This window comes from Oryzias latipes, chromosome 24 (genome assembly GCF_053564925.1).
Source record: "Oryzias latipes strain Hd-rR chromosome 24, Olatipes_Hd-rR_3.1".
Taxonomy (NCBI): Eukaryota; Metazoa; Chordata; class Actinopteri; order Beloniformes; family Adrianichthyidae; genus Oryzias; species Oryzias latipes.
This window is the reverse complement of record NC_136260.1, coordinates 2118678-2135219: the sequence shown is the minus strand read 5'-3', so window position 1 is coordinate 2135219 and position 16542 is coordinate 2118678. Positions and strand designations below refer to the sequence as shown.

Here is a 16542-nt window from a genome sequence, read left to right as displayed (position 1 = left end):
AGCCTCAAGGTTGTTCTCTAGCCGAAGTCCTGACTGAAGGACGAAAACATGAAGCTCTCACAGCAGGAAATCTCCAACTTCACCAACTTGAGGTATGCAAAACAGAGCAAAAGGAAAGAGTGGATGTTATCACCAAAGGCAGGGGAAGGTTTTGCCAAAGATGTGGATCAGATCATAAGCCACCACAACGTCCTGCTTTTAATGATACGTGTCACCTATGTGGCTAAACGGGACACTGGGCCAAGTGCTGCAGAAAAAGAAAAAAAATGAAATCCAAAAAAAAAATGCATCCACAGCATTGATGCAAAAATGGCAAGAGAAGAGGCTTACACAATTCTCAATGTAAAACCACCCAACTTATCGGGCCAGAAAAGCACACTTAGCTTGAAAATCGACAGATGTGTCAGGGAACACCCTGCCTCTGGGTACATACAGACAAATGTACGGCAGAGGCAGACAGGCGATGAACAGACTCCAAACAAGCCTTGCAAAACTTTCAGCCTACAGCGGACACAGGATCCGATGCTATGGGAAAATAAACATCCCATGTCAATGGAAACATTCAGAGTGGATTAACGCCATATTTTGTGTTGTGGATGTACCAGGTCCAGCAATATTTGGACTGCCCACATGCGAAGCTCTCAACCTTGTCACTGTAAACGTGGACTCTATTGCTTTTTTTTTTATTTAACATGGCCAAGACCAAAGAGCTGTCACATTACACAAGAGACAAAATTGTAGAATAGAATCAAATAGAATATCTTTATTTATATAACACTAAAACCCAGAACGAATTACAAAGTGCCTTGCAAAAGGAGCATAAAATCATATCAAAACTCAAAAAAGTAATAAAATACAATAATAATGAAACAAAACACAGTCAAACAGAGAAAAGCAAGGAATAAAATCAACTAAAAGTTCTCCTTAATAACAATCTCTTGACCTGAGATTTAAAACAATCAACTGAGTCAATCTTACGCAACGACCATGGTAGGGAGTTCCAATGATGAGGAGCAACAGCTTCAAAAGAGAGATCTCCTCTAGTCTTAAAGAGGTTTTTTTAAACGCTTAAAAGATTTTGGTTGGTTGTTCGGTTAAAAGGTCAGATATGTACGTTGGAGCTTGTCCTAAAAGGCCCTAAAAACCAAAAGTAGAATTTTAAAATCAATTTGAAATTTGACTGGTAACCAATGTAAAGCAGACAGCAGAGGAGTGATATGTGTCCGTTTACTGGTTCCTGTTAAAAGCCTCTCTGCAGAGTTTTGGACAAGCTGAAGACAGTTTAGGGAACGTTTGTTAAAACAGGTAAAAACAGAGTTGCAGTAATCTAAACGAGAAGAAATAAAAGCATGGATAATTTTTCCCGAGTCAGATTGAAACAAAACACTTTTTATTTTTGCCCCACTCCTCAGATAATAAAAACAGCTGTTTTATGATCTCTTTTGAGTGACCTTCCAGGGACATAGACCTGTCAAACAACACCCCAATTTCTGAAGCTTGACTGGACAAAAGAGCTCACAGGCCTAAGGTGTTGTCTGATTGAAAGGATTTTATGTTCTGGGGCAAAAATCAGCGTCTCGGTTTTCTGGGTGTTTAAAACTTAATGATTATTGGTCAGCCATATTTATTCCTCGTTAATCAATTCAACAAATTTCGTAGTTTGTTGTAATCGTTTTCTGGGAAAGAACAGTAGAGCTGGATATCGTGTGCACAGAAATGATATGAGATGAGGCTGAATTCATTAATAAGTTTTCCAAGAGGAATCATACATAAAATGAATAGCATTGAGCCAAGTACAGAACCCTGGGGAATGCCACAAGTTATTTTTTCAATTTCAGAGCTTGAGAAACTGACAGCCACATTAAAAGTTGTTCCACTAAGATACAAAATAAACCAATTTAAAACCACAGTCTTTGTGAAGACGTTCAATTAAAATGTTATGATCCACAGTGTCAAAAGCAGATTTCCAGTCTAAAAGTACGAGGACAGTATATGTAACTCTATGAACCACTTTACATTGAATGATACAGGGCACATATTGATGAGGAGTGAAATCGTCCAAGGACAGATCTCCACTGATCATCATTTATGTCCACCTGGAGCTCTTCTGGCCAAGCCACGTGTAGATGGTCAGATGTTGAATTAAGGGTGGATAGTAAGAGGTTATAAATTTTTGATATTGTAGCCTTCAGGGAGGGAGGGAGCCGGTTTAGCTCGTGCTGGTTTGCGGCGCCTTCCGTCCGTGCAACCAGGGTTCGACTCCGGGCTGCTCCCTATTCCCTTCTCCACCTCCGTGCCGGTTCCAAGCCCGGTTTGAGAAGGTTGCGTCAGGAAGGGCATCCGGCGTAAAACATTGCCAAGTTTACCATGCGACTTGTTCGCTGTGGCGACCCCTGATGGGAGAAGCCGAAAGAGGAAGAAGAGCCTTCAGGGAGGGGTTGATCGGCATGAAAGTATCAGTCATAGTGGCTGTTGTGTCATAGCTAGCAAGACAAAACAGACCCAGACGCTGGAACCCGAAGGAAACACAGGTGAGTTTTGGGGTGAGTAAGAAAGTTTATTTTTCTTGATCCTGTATGGTTGTAGGCGTAGCAGGAAAACCCGAAGAGGACCCGTGACATGGCTGGTTTGTTGTCCGTGGCTCGTGGCGTCACTGGAGGATACGACTGTGGCTCGTGTACGGTGGCCCAGAAGGGTCACAACACAACACATTAACTTTATACACAACACACTAACTTTACACACAACACACTAACTTTACACACAACACAATAACTTTACACACAAAACACTAACTTTACACACAACAGATTAACTTTACACACAACACATTAACTTTACACACAACACATTAACTTAACACACAACACATTAACTCACAACATAACACAATAACTCACAACACAACACAATAACTCACAACACAACACATTAACTCACAACACAACACAATAACTCACAACACAACACATTAACTCATGGCCCAGAAGGGTCACAACACAACACATTAACTTACCTCACAACACATTAACTCACAACGGAAGTAAAGCAGCAATTGAAGTGCTTTTATTCTGAAATTTCTACTGGGCTGAGCAGCTAACTACCTAACAGAAAGTAATGTCACAGTGAGCTGTGGAGGGAGCTGCACGCGCGCTCCTCTCCTCTCCTTTTTTCCACTCCGTCCTCTCACACAGGCACGTGCAGTCCCCAACACACACGCACACACAGGACGGTGCGGAAAAAAGGAGAGGAGAGGAGCGCGCGTGCAGCGACAGAGGGGGGTGTCAGAGCGGAGGGAGGAGTGTGTGTTCATATTGTGTGTGTTTAGAGGAGGGAGAACCGTAGTAAAAACAAAGTTTCTGGCAACACTGCTGCTAGCTTCTCTTGTAGCAATAACATGCTCCCTCCACAGCTCACTGTGACATTACTTTCTGTTAGGTAGTTAGCTGCTCAGCCCAGTAGAAATTTCAGAATAAAAGCACTTCAATTGCTGCTTTACTTCCGTTGTGAGTTAATGTGTTGTGAGGTAAGTTAATGTGTTGTGTTGTGACCCCTCTGGGCCATGAGTTAATGTGTTGTGTTGTGAGTTAATGTGTTGTGTTGTGAGTTATTGTGTTGTGTTGTGAGTTAATGTGTTGTGTTGTGAGTTATTGTGTTGTGTTGTGAGTTATTGTGTTGTGTTGTGAGTTAATGTGTTGTGTTGTGAGTTAATGTGTTGTGTTGTGAGCTATTGTGTTGTGTTGTGTGTTAAGTTAATGTGTTGTGTGTTAAGTTAATGTGTTGTGTGTAAAGTTAATGTGTTGTGTGTAAAGTTAATGTGTTGTGTGTAAAGTTAGTGTGTTGTGTGTAAAGTTAGTGTGTTGTGTATAAAGTTAATGTGTTGTGTGTAAAGTTAATGTGTTGTGTGTAAAGTTAGTGTGTTGTGTATAAAGTTAATGTGTTGTGTTGTGACCCTTCTCGGCCACCGTACTCCTGGCGTCACTGGAGAATCGGCAGAGGCTCGTGGAGTGACTGGAAGAAGTGCTGAGGCTTGGATCTGAGACAGTTGAAGATTCAGGCGACCACTCGTGGTAATGGATTCTATCAGGGGCAACGAACTGGCGATGAATGCTGGAGCTGGATCTCCTTTTGACGGCAGGTAGGTGATGAGGTGAGTGGTCGCAGCTGTGTCGAATAAGGAGCCAAGCAGAGAGGGGAGGGGGAGGAGAGCTGACAGAGGCACCATGTCATGTTGGGGCACTGGAAGACTCAGGGAAGTGACGACAAATACAATTATGAGCCTGCAGATACTTGAACAAGTGAGTGTTGGGTAGAAAAAAACTATTTAGATAGTAATTCAAATGAAACTAAAGTTCCCTCTGTGTAAAAGTCTTTTACTGAGACTAGGCCACGACTTCTAAAGGACTAGTCTTATCAGAAAATCTTTTTTGATCAATGGAAAGGCAGGACGTTTTGAGAGGCATCCAGGACAGCATCTCTACGGCGCTTGTTTTGATTTTTTCAAGCTCTTTTTCTCTAACCTTTCAGCTTATTCTGTCAGGAGTCAACACAGGGAATCAGCTTATACTGATTTGCACAGGTGCTTTGGTGGAGAGTTTTTACGCAGGATAAAAGGCACATGTTGTTTGAACAAAAAGGAATGCTACAGTGACACCTGCTGGTTAACTGTGCCATATTCATCAGTGTCAAAAAGTGAGAACCAGGGGATGAATCAAAAACCGTTTCATAAACCGTTAAACAACTCAAATTGGTCTGATCAAAAAAATTGTCATTTCAATACAACTTTGAATATATGATTACTACAAATAGCCTTCTTATTTGTGAATAATCTGAGAGGGGAAGACAAATACCAGGATGTGGGAAATTTGTAGAACAAATATTGTGACGGGGCAGGTGTGGTGCAGAGCTAAAGCAATGGACCTCTGATCAGAATGTGCAGATTTGGTTCCTGTCCTGCTCACCCATTATGGGGTTCTATTTTGGACTAAAGACAGACAGTAGACACAAAAACACATTTTGGCACAAATGGATAGACCCATGTGTCAAAGTGTCCTTGGCCAAAACACTGAATCCTACATTACTCCTGGTGGTGCCACCAGTGTGTGGGTGAATGGGACTTTGGGCCTTCTAAGGCAGCATTTACAATGTATATTTTTTTATAATTGGTAAGTTACCTTGTATTATTTATGTAGAACAGTGACAGAGTTCTTCTGTCAGATCTCTCTACCCGTAAGCCTGGAGTACAATTACACAGTGGTGGAGATATTGCCAGAGTCCACTTCACATGCATCTCAGGGACCCCCTACCCAGTGTCCAGGTCAAATGTTCAGCTGAATTTGGATGTGTTGAACTGATCCAGAAACCTGCAGAGGTCATCAGTGAGAAAGGACTAAGTTTGAGACTACTTCACTGCTGCTGAACATCTGATGAAAGAAAATGCAGACACGTGAAGCGTTGGCGCTCGGTTTGGGCCACAGAGACTTTATTATGGTTTGGAACTCCAACAGGTGCAGACAGGAAATAGAAAACCCTTCACATGTTGGAAGACTGAGGTCTAACAGCGGTCTAAGGTCCTGCAGCATCAGGACGTTTCTGATTAGTGAGGAGGGGTCGAGTGAAAGTGGAGGTTTTGTTCCTGCAGGACAGTTCACTTCTGTTCAGGCATGAGGTCATCAATGCCCTCACCAGCCTCCAGGCACTTCTCCATGCTGACCAGCAGGTTGACCCCATCCACCACCATCTGGACCAGCTCCACCTCAGAGAAGCCCAGGCGATCTGCATTGGAGATGTCAAAAACTCCCCCCACAGCTGCAGTGTCCACCCCCCCTGGAGAAGAAATACAGAAGAGCTATGGATTAACCTGAGCCAGGCAGCGGCGTATAAATGCCTCATTCTTCTCATACCGGTTCCTCTCTTTTGCAGCCGCAGCCTTTTCAGGACTTCCCCGAACTTCTCGTGCTTACTAAGGTTGGGCAGCTTGACGTGCACGCCGGCCCTCAGCCCCGTCCCAAGGTTGGAGGGGCAGGTCAGGACGTAGCCCAGGTGCTCGTTCCACATGAACTCGTGTCCTTGCTCCTTGAAGAGCTCCTCGATCTACCAGGGAGAACACACAGGCTTTAGGAGAGGTGAAACAGTGGGGAGGCAAAGGAAAGGTCTGGTGCACACCTTAGTGAGACCAGTGCAGAAGCGATTGAACACCTCCCGCATGTTGCCCCCTTTCTGCATGCTAATGACCCGCAGGTGGTCCTCCTCATTGACCCACACCAAGAAGGTCTTGTTGTCATTGTGCCTGGGGGCCGACAGCAGGGAGTTAGCGAGGTGGCAGTTTAACTTCTACTGCAGCCATTAAACTCTGGGCAAACTGACCAAATGCCACGGCCATCCGGCCAGTCACGAGCCATGCCAGACGACAGCAGCAGAGGAGAGACGGGCTTGTCAAACAAGAAGTGATCATCAATAAGCTGCTGCTGCTCCTCGTCAGTCATGTTCTTTAGGGCGTAGTACTTCCCCTTCAAGTCCCCCTCAAGGGAGTCCAGAGCTGTGGGCACAAGCATAAATAACAACCAGGTTAAGAGTAGAGCTGTGACGGTGCAGGATTTTTGATTTTTGATCATCGCGTTGATAAACCAGCAGGGGGCGGGGTGTAGCCGTTAACAGCGCCCCCCCCCCCCCCCCCCCCCCGCGGCGTTGCAAATGAATAAAATTACAACGCAGTATTCTTTATCAACAAATAACAGGACAACTAACTACTACCTATCTAACTAATGAACTAACTATATAGGTGTTGTAGAATGACTATGTGTGTGTGTGTCAGCGCTGTGTGTAGCCCTTGTGCTATCTTAGATGACCCCACCCTTACATTGACGTGTTCTCCCTACCATGACAAAGGTGGATAAAGGTGGAAAGATTTCATGTAATCCATGGACACCAGTGAAGATCACAAATCATTGAAGAACAAAGGATCAGAGCACTGTCTCCTGCTCCAGTTGTCTCAGGTTTGACGAGTGTCTTCTCCAAATGGCATGTTTCAGCTCCTTCCACTGATGTTCAATGGGATTCAGATCTGGGCTCATAGAAGGCCACTTCAGAATAGTCCAACGCTTTTCTCTCAGCCATTCTTGGGGTTTTTTGGCTGTGTGTTTTGGATCGTTGTCCTGTTGGAAGACCCATGACCTGCGACTGAGACCAAGCTTTCTGACACTAGGCAGCACATTTCTACCCAGAATGCCTTGATCATCTGGAGATTTCATTTGACCTTCACAACTTCAAGACGCCCTGTGGCAGATGCAGCAGAGCAGCCCCAAAACAGAACTGAGCCTCCTCCATGTTTCACAGTAGGGACAGTGTTCTTTTGGTTGGATGCTTCATTCTTGAGTCTACCAACATAGAGCTGATGTGTCTTACCAAAAAGCTCCAGTTTGGTCTCATCTGTCCAAAGGACATTTTCCCAGAAGCTTTGTGGCTTGTCAACATGCATTTTTGCAAATTCCAGTTTTTTTTGATGATTTCCTTTCAACAGTGGGGTCCTCCTTGGTCGTCTCCCATGAAGTCCACTCTGGCTCAAACAACCACGAATGGTGCGATCTGACACTGATGTACCTTGATCTAGGAGTTCACCTTTAATGTCTTTGGAGGTTGTTCTGGGCTCTTTGGATACAGTTCCAACTATCCGTCTCCTCAATTTGTCATCAATTTTCCTCCTCCATCGTCCAGGGAGGTTGGCTACTGTCCCGTGGGTCTTAAACTTCTGAATAATATGTGCCACTGTTGTCATGGGAACTTCAAGCTGCTTAGAGATGGTTTAATAGCCTTTACCTTTACCATGTTTGTCTATAATTTTGTTTCTAATGTCCTGGGACAATTCTCTCCTTGGCTTTCTGTTGTCCATGTTCAGTGTGGTTCACACCTTTTCACCTGCCACCCGGGTGTACGGAGGATGGTGTCTTTCCTGCGTCGCAGATTCTGGTGGCCCAGTATGTCTCGAGACACACAGGACTTTGTTTCTGGTTGCCTCATCTGTTTTCAAAACAAGGCCAGTCACAGACCACCAGCTGGACAACTGCCCCCTTGTCTGTTCCAACTCGTCCGTGGTCTCACATTTGTTTGGACTTTGTAACCGGGTTACCCCCCTCTGCTGGTAAGACAGTAATCATGACTGTTGTGGACCGCTTCTCCAAGGCGGTCCATTTTGTGGCATTAACCAAACTACCCTCTGCTGCAGAGACCGCCAAGTTAATCCTCAACCATGTGTTCAGGCTGCACGGCATTCCTGTGGACATTGTGTCAGATCGGGGCCCTCAGTTTATTTCGTAGGTTTGGAAGGCCTTCTGTGCAGCTTTTGGGGCTACAGCCAGCCTGTCCTCTGGCTTTCACCCCCAAACAAATGGCCAGGCTGAGCAGACCAACCAAGACCTGGAGGCTGCCCTCCGTTGCGTCTGCTCCCGCCGCCAGTCCTCCTGAAGTTTCCTGCTGCCCTGGGTAGAGTACGCACACAATTCTCTTACCTCATCTGCTTCTGGTTTATCCCCCTTCGAGTGTTCTCTGGGCTATCAGCCTCCACTATTCCAAGAGCAGGAGAAGGAGGTGGCCGTACCCTCAGTCCAGTACCTCTATCGCCGATGCAGGCACATCTGGAGGGAGGCCCGGGCTGTTCTGCTCCGCTCATCTGCAGCAAATAAGCGGCTGGCTGATCGTCATCGCATACTGGCGCCGAAGTATACACCTGGTCAGTCGGTCATGCTGTCCACTACTAACATAAAGCTTCATACCGAATCAAAGAAGTTGTCCCAAAGGTATATTGGCCCATTCGAGGTGGTGAAGGTTGTTAACCCAGTGGCGGTCAAGCTTCGGCTTCCCAGGTCCCTACACATCCACCCTGTTTTTCACGTCTCCCAAATCAAGCCCCATGTGGACACCTCTCTACAGCCTACCTCTGTTCCACCACCCCCCCCCCCCCTCGCATCATAGATGCGTAGATGGTCATCCAGCCTATACAGTTCGATTCCTGCTGGATGCCAGGCGGCGGGGCAGAGGTCTTCAATATCTGGTGGACTGGAAGGGTTGTGGTCCTGAGGAGAGGTCCTGAGTGCCGGCCTCCAGGATCTTGGATCCGGCTCTTGTTAGTGCGTTTCATTGTCGTCACCCCGACAAGCCTAGCCGTGCGCCCAGAGGCGCCCCTTGAGGAGGGGGTACTGTGGGGTATTTGGGGTGGGGTGTGTAATTGTGTTCAGTTTATCCTGTTTCCAGCTCATTGTTTCCTGGGTTTTCTTCATTGCAGTTACTTTTCCTTCCACCTGGCATCTTATTGGCTACACCTGTGTTCACTTATGTCATCAGTCCTCCTGTGTATTTAATCTGTGTGTTTCCTCCACTCTTTACGAGATTGTTTTGTTTGCCTCTCGAGTCTACTGTAACCTCAAGCCTTGAGTGTCATCCAGTTCAGTCCAGAATTAAAGAACTTTGCTTCTGCATTCCTGCATCCTGCGTTTGTGTCTGCAACAGGATCCTGACATGGACACCAGTGAAGATCACAAATCATTGAAGAAAAAAGGTTCAGAGCACTGTCTAGTGGGTCTAGATGACCCAACTCCCAATGTTAAAGTGCCTAGGATAGCACAAGGGCTACTATCTGTGATCATCTCATTGAATTGAACTTTATCCACTGTAATAGAGGCATGGTGGTTTGACATACAGTAAACTATATTACCAGAAGTATTGGTTCACCTGCCTTGATTCACATATGAACTGAAGTGCCGTCCCATTCCTAATCCATTGAGTTTAATATGATGTGGCTCCAGCTTTTGCAGCTATTACAGCTACAACTCTTCTGGGGAGGCTGTCCACAAGTTTGGGGAGTGTTTCTAGGAATTTTGGACCAAAAGGTCATTGGTGAGGTCACACACTGATGTTGGTGGAGAAGGCCTGGCTCTCAGTCATTACTCTAATTCATCCCAAATGTGTTCTATGGGGTTCAGGTAGGGACTCTGTCCAAACCAGTCAAATTCATCCATGTCTGTATGGACCTTGCTTTGTGCACTGGTGCACAATCATGTTGGATGAGGAAGGGGTCGCTCCAAACTGTTCCCACAAGGTTGGGAGCATGGAATTGTCCAGCGGCGGCGTGCTTTCCACCACTGCATAAAGGCTTTGCATTCCACTTGGTGATGTGTGTTTGGATTCAGCTGCTCGGCCATAGAAACCGTTCCATGAATCTCTCTGCATGCTGGACTTGGACTAATCTGAAGGTCTGTTTGGAGTTCTGTAGCAATTGACTGCAGAAAGTCCTCGACCTCTTTATGCTTCAGCATCCTGACTCCTTTCCATCAGTTTATGTGGTCTACCACTTGGTGGCTGAGTTGCTGTTGTTCCCAAACTCTTCCATTTTGTTCTGATAGAACTGACAGTTGACTGTGGAAGATTTAGGAGGGAGGACATTTCACCACTGGATCTGTTGTACAGGTGGCGTCCAATGACAGTTCCACGCTGGAATTCACTGAACTCCTGAGAGCGGAACATTCTTTTACAAATGTTTGTGAAAACAGTCTGGATGACTGAGTGATGATTTGATACACCTGTGGCCAGATCAAGTGATAAGGACACCTGATTCTGGTCATTTGGATGGGGGAGCAAATACTTTTGGTGGCGACAGTGGTGACAGTGGCTCAGACGGTTGAACAGGTCGTCCAATGATTGAAGGGTTGGCAGTTCGATCCCTGATCCCCACAGTCAACTGTTGTTGTGTCCTTGGGTATAACACTTCACCCTCCCTGTCTCCAGTGTGTCTCCACTGGTGTGGGAATGTGTATAAATGTTCCGGTGATGGTCAGAGGGGCTGTAGGCACAAACTGGCAGCCACGCCACTGTCATCACCAAGTATGAATGAGGAGTGAATGAATAATGGACACATTGTAAAGCCAAGTTTAGAGTTTACCTTGGATGGACAACTGTTCGATGGCGCGCCGTTCTCCACGGCTACAGTGGGGGGGCAGGCAGAAGCCACGAATGCTTCGACCTGTCCGGACCCTAGAACTCAGCACGTAGTTGGGATCCAGGTCATCACCCCCCTGAAAGGTAGAAGGTGAAGGAGTGAGATTAGAAAATGTGGTCATGAGACTAAACCAGGTTTCTGAGGACAGCCTTCCCTCCCTCAAAAAACCTTAGCTTCCCATCTGCATGTGTTTGCACAACCACAGATGAAATCTGAACATTGGACACACCTGAAGGGGGTGCTCAGAGGGAGTAGAGGAGGCCCGGTTATGAAAACATGACTGATTTAGAGGAGGCACTGTCACATCACTGAACAGATGGGATGGACTTTTTTCTGCTGATGTAATCACTGTGTCTGACTTCTTACTAAATACGAGAACTGGACTGAGTGACCCCTCCCATCTGACATTCCAGACAGGAAGTACCCGCTTGTTGCAAGAAGCCAAAATCCCTAAGACTTCTATAGAGAAATAAATAGCTATTACTGTTATTCTTTTTGTCAGAATAACCATTCTTGCTCTGATGCTTTTGAACCTATTCTTGATAATCCTCTTTTTTCATGATATACTTTCTGTAGTTCAAGTTATAAACTGACCAATCAGATTACTCAATAAAAGTCTGTAGCGCCTGCTGGCCCCCACATCCAGCATTCAAAACTTTGATTAATTTTCCAGAGCCCGCTTTCCAGTGGTAGGGGTGTGGACTTTAAACAAATTCACTTCTTATTGGCCAGAGCAGTTTCTATAGAAATGATGGCTCAGACCAATCACTGCTTACTGTGGCTGTCACAATAAATCGATGAATCAATTTATATTCCTAGGATCGGACCAGATTGATCTGTCTGAGACAGAATCAAATCAAATGAATGCCATTAAAAATATTTTTTTTAAATGAGATACACGATAATTGAATCACTATTGGAAAGTATCATTTGGATTGAGACCCGGTAGGTTTATTATAAAGTAAAAACGACCAAGTGCTTCAGCGGAGAACACACACGTGATGTCAGGAAAAACGGATCAGTCCATCATTCCAGTCCAAAGTGTGGACAGACTGTGAATAAAGTCATGTGACCATCCAGTGTCTAGAATGTTCTAAGAATGTTCCCTTTGGATTCTTTGGATGTGGAAAAACAACAGTGGTGAACTTTAGGAAACTAACATGTGAATGGATTTGACATTCATTCTAGTGTACTTGTTTGTTTGGACACAGATTTCATTTATACTTGATGATCTGGAAGAAATTCAAGAATCTTTTCAATTTAGCTTTCAGTTGATTTTAACTGCTAATTTATTCTATTAGTTTTAGTATAGGCTATTTTAGGTATTTATTTTCATTTTATGCATCTTATTCTCAATTTTATGTTTTTATATACATCTTCTGTCTTTAATTTTAGTATCTTATCATGATTTTAGCCCCAGTGTTTCTTGTGGGGATCTTTTCCTCCAGGGCTTGCCGGCTTGGTCAGGGGTTGTTGCTGCAGTTTTTGCCCTTGCTGGGGCATCTGAGGTCTAATTTTGCAGCTCTGAAGTGGACCCCAGTGTTGTGGATGGGCGCTGTGGTGATGTTCCAATGGCCAGACTGGCTCCTGGTATGAAGAGATTCCCAAATACTGTTTCCTCACAGCAGAGCCAAGCCATACTTTTTTGTTTGTTTGCTTATTTATTTATTTATTTAAAGTTACATAGTCATTATTCTTTGTACCTGGGGGCCATGAGTCATGTGTTTTAACGGAGGGAAGTGGGAAGGGTGGGTTGGGTTTTTACTGTAATGTTGTGTGTTTTCTGTTTTTAATGTTAAAGCGCTTCAAGCTGCACAAAATGCATTTTATAAATAAAGTTTGATTTGATTTGATTTGGAAAACTTCACTGTTCAGTAGCAGGAATTTCTCTCTGTGTCTCACTGGTTGGAGTTTTGGGTAAAGATGTCCTGTTTTTTAGGTCAGGGAGTTACATCAAATTGGACTCAAAAGTAAATTAAATAGGCAGCTACAAATATCAAATCAAATCGAATCCTGTTCAAATGTTTTGTTAAACCCCTACTGCTCATTGAAGATCTCTGGTTCCAACATGACGGCATCCTTATTTTTTAAAAATGGCGGCTAAATTGACTTCATTTTGCTGGAGCAGAAAGTAAGCCATTTTACATGGGTGACGCCACTCTTAGTCCAGTTCTCATATTCAGTCAGTGTTTCAGAGTCCACTAAGTGCAGTTCTGACCTGTAATTGGTAAGTCGCTTCTCACCGCACCCATTTTAATGTATCAGCAGGCGTACCTGCAAGTTTTCTGGGTTCAGGTCCGTCTTGTGCTTGTCTGTGGGTTTGTATCCCCCATGGCGGTCCTCAATCACAGGGTCCAACAGGTCCTTGAACACCTCGTAGGTCTCCTCATCCCCAGCCACGCAACCCACCGTCATGATGAAAGGGTGACCTGGGGACAGAATGAGGAGTCAGAATTTTTTATAAAATGCAGATTCATAACAAAAACCCCGAAGGAGACAGAGAGGTGTCACTTCTGCCCCCCATTCAAACCAAGAACAGCTTGACCTCCACACAAGCTGCCTACCCCAGCAGCCATTCAGAACTGCGTTTGCCAAACTTCTGAGTGAAAGTATGGAAGCGATTCTGTAGCATAATTACAAATAAAAGTCAAAACCAGAAATGCTTATTCATTTTCAAAATAAAGCTACATTTTTTGACCCAAATTAAAAATGAAAAAGCAATCCACCAAAATGCTTTTTCATTTTCTTCTTCAACACTGCTTATTCTCTCACCTAATTAAAATGATAATGAAAATGGTATTTGACATTTCATTTTCAAAAGGTTCTCTGGTAAATGTGTAGCAAATGTGTAGCAACACCCACTCAGCTTCGCGCTGAGTGGGTGTTGCTCCAACCAGCAAACGTTTAGCAAACGTTTAGCATGGTGAAATCTGTCATCGAACAGCAAAATCAGCACGAAGGAGACTTTCTTCTAAATGTGCTTTATTTCTGTTATGATTATGCCGCTAACACAAAGCTCCACTGCTCCTAGCATGTGTCTCTTAGCAGCCGGACACACTGAGACAGGACTGACGTCATCGCCCCGCTGGAAATGCTTATTCAAATTGAATTATGCGACAATGTTCACAGGGTGGATGTTGGAATGAAAATGCAATCCCCTCTTTGCATTTTCGTTTTAATTATGACACAGAATAAGCGATTTTTAAGTAGAAAGTGAAAAATCATTATGAAGTATTGATTTTTCATTTAATTTTGATTCATTTGATGCAGTTACATTTAGAAAATGAAAAGCATTTCTTGGTTTTCACTTTGATTTGTAATTATGCTACAGAATCTCTTCCATATGAAGGTGTGTTTGTGTGTGGGGAAGGAGGGTGTTCTGTCAGCAGGATGCTGCATTCAGGCAAGGCTAGGAAACCAGAAAAGCAACCAGATGTGTTCTGAGCAGCCTTTGCCAGCCCTTCATGTTCATCAAATTCTCCAGGCTGAATCTGTTCAGACATTCACTCTCAGAGCTCACCTGTCCTGTCTCAGGTTGGGGGTGAGCTGTCCCCACAGTTCTTACCTGGGTTGTCCACACCAGTCTGAATGACATCGTCCAAGGTGAATCCGCTGGGTGTCTCCTTGTCACGCAGGCGCGCGTACATGTCGGGCGTGAGCACCTTAGCCATGTGGTTATTGTGAGCGCGCAGGTCGGGGAACTCTTCGTCCGAAGAGAAGCGCATCTTCACCTGGTTGTGGGAATTTCCGAACGGCATCCTGCTGACCTGGAGAGGGAGGGGTGTCAGACACCTATGACGCAGAAATCCACTGCTGCTATACCCCCCCAAAAACGATGAATTATGGTCATGACGTCATTAGGATGTTCGCGTGCCCCGCTTCTTAAGAGACTGCAGCACATAGTCCGCGTGTGCAACCTGCGTGCTGACCCGCGGACATGACCAAATAGACCGGAACCCTATGCGGCGCATTCATCCCAAGTAACGTATCCCACTCTGACGTTGTGCGCGTGCGTTCCTTGGCCTGTCCTGTGCACGGGCTGGAGAAATGCTTCGTCTGCGCGGATTACGCTGCCTTCTGCAGACCAATGCCCGCTGCTGCAGAGGATTCTGCGCAGCACCTGCGGACGCACGCGGCAAGGTCACAGCCGGGATCCGCGCGCCAGCCCCGCTCCCCTCCTCCCCGCTTTGGCCCAGCAAAGCACCGGTCCCGTAAGCGCGCACGGACATGGATGTGTTTGCAACGACACACAAAGTCGGGCTGCAGTCTTACCTTGGTTCCGTCCCGATGAGATTCTCAAGCGGTTCTGGTGCTGCTGCTGCGGATTACAGGACTCACCGCTTTTATATGCGCCCTCCGCCTCCCATTGGCTCCTATTTACGGTCTATTCATTCCATTGGGCAGATAGCCACGTGACCGGGTGCCACTGCGTCTCCATCTTCTGATGTCCTGCTGCAGTGCCATTGAGCCAGACTGAGGGAAAGGAGTCCGCTTCCAGGATGGGACGTCCTACATAGCTTCCTTCAGCTACGCATGCCTCGCCTGCAGATGAGGCGCTGAGATTGTTTCAAAAACTCAAAGCTGGACAGGACCAGAGTCCAGCAGAAGCAGCGTTCATCTCAGCTCAGACAATATGTTCTCATTGTGTGGGTTAAGAGTGGAATCATGTCGGAACTACAGCTCTGATCCATTTCTAAGTGTCTGTGTGGAGATGAGATGAGCAGAAGCATGAAGGTCACAGTCCTCCAGTGACAGAGCACTTTCTCCTGCAGCTCTGAATTATTCATTAGCTGCAGGAGGACAGCGTGCACGTGCACAGGGCTGCAACTCTGTGTTCTTGTCTGTACAGCAGTTGTCTCTATAAAGATTGGTCCAGAATTGGTCCGTCTTAAAGCTTTGAAGTCAAAGGTTCCCGTCTGGTCAGCAGGTTTATTTAAAAAAAGGTCTGAAATGTGAGGAAGGTGATTTGTCCTTCAAAACTGCAGAGTTTCGCTCTATAAAAGCTGTTAAGAACGTCACATGCTGCTGGATTACAGCCCTCAGACCAGCATGGATGCAGTTCAGTTCCATTCAATATCAGATGAAGGTTATAAACCAATTCAACCAGATCATTCTAGTTGGGCCAGATTTGCTGGATTGCATAATGACAGCCCTTATTGTCATCCTGATCCCACTCCCTGCACATACAACAGAAATCACATCAAGCAGAGTTTACATAATCTGCTTCAGTCAAACAGATTTTAGCAGCAGGCCTCTGAAATTTCCTGGGTATTCTAGTCCATGTCGCCCAGCCTGATGGACTTCAAAAATGCCCCTCCCACATTTTCTGGGGATTTACAAGCCCCTCCCTCATCTCACAAATCTCACATGAGTACTAAGAAGACTGTTCTTGTTTAAGTTAGGTTAGGACCCCAATGGCTTCTCTCGCTCTGCTCTTACTGGCCGATTCCACAACACAAACACTCCCATTATCCCTCCCACTCGATCTGCCGAGGTTTAAAGGCCTACCCCACTTCATTTGTTTGAATGAGACTGAAGCACTGTGATGATCGTGC

At 45.4% G+C, this 16542-nt stretch overlaps 1 protein-coding gene across 1 annotated transcript; it reads right to left on the bottom strand.

Moving 5' to 3' along the window:
* Positions 1 to 5460: 5460 nt before the first annotated feature.
* LOC101167262 (creatine kinase B-type) lies at positions 5461 to 15455 on the bottom strand. The gene is made up of 8 exons (XM_023952701.2): positions 15260 to 15455; positions 14553 to 14754; positions 13262 to 13416; positions 10931 to 11063; positions 6367 to 6538; positions 6166 to 6289; positions 5904 to 6093; positions 5461 to 5826 (listed from the first exon to the last, which is right to left on the bottom strand). The coding sequence occupies exons 2-8, from the start codon at positions 14743 to 14745 to the stop codon at positions 5648 to 5650; spliced, it is 1146 nt and encodes a 381-aa protein (XP_023808469.1). The 5' UTR covers positions 14746 to 14754; positions 15260 to 15455; the 3' UTR covers positions 5461 to 5647.
* Between the last annotated feature and the right edge of the window lie 1087 nt (positions 15456 to 16542).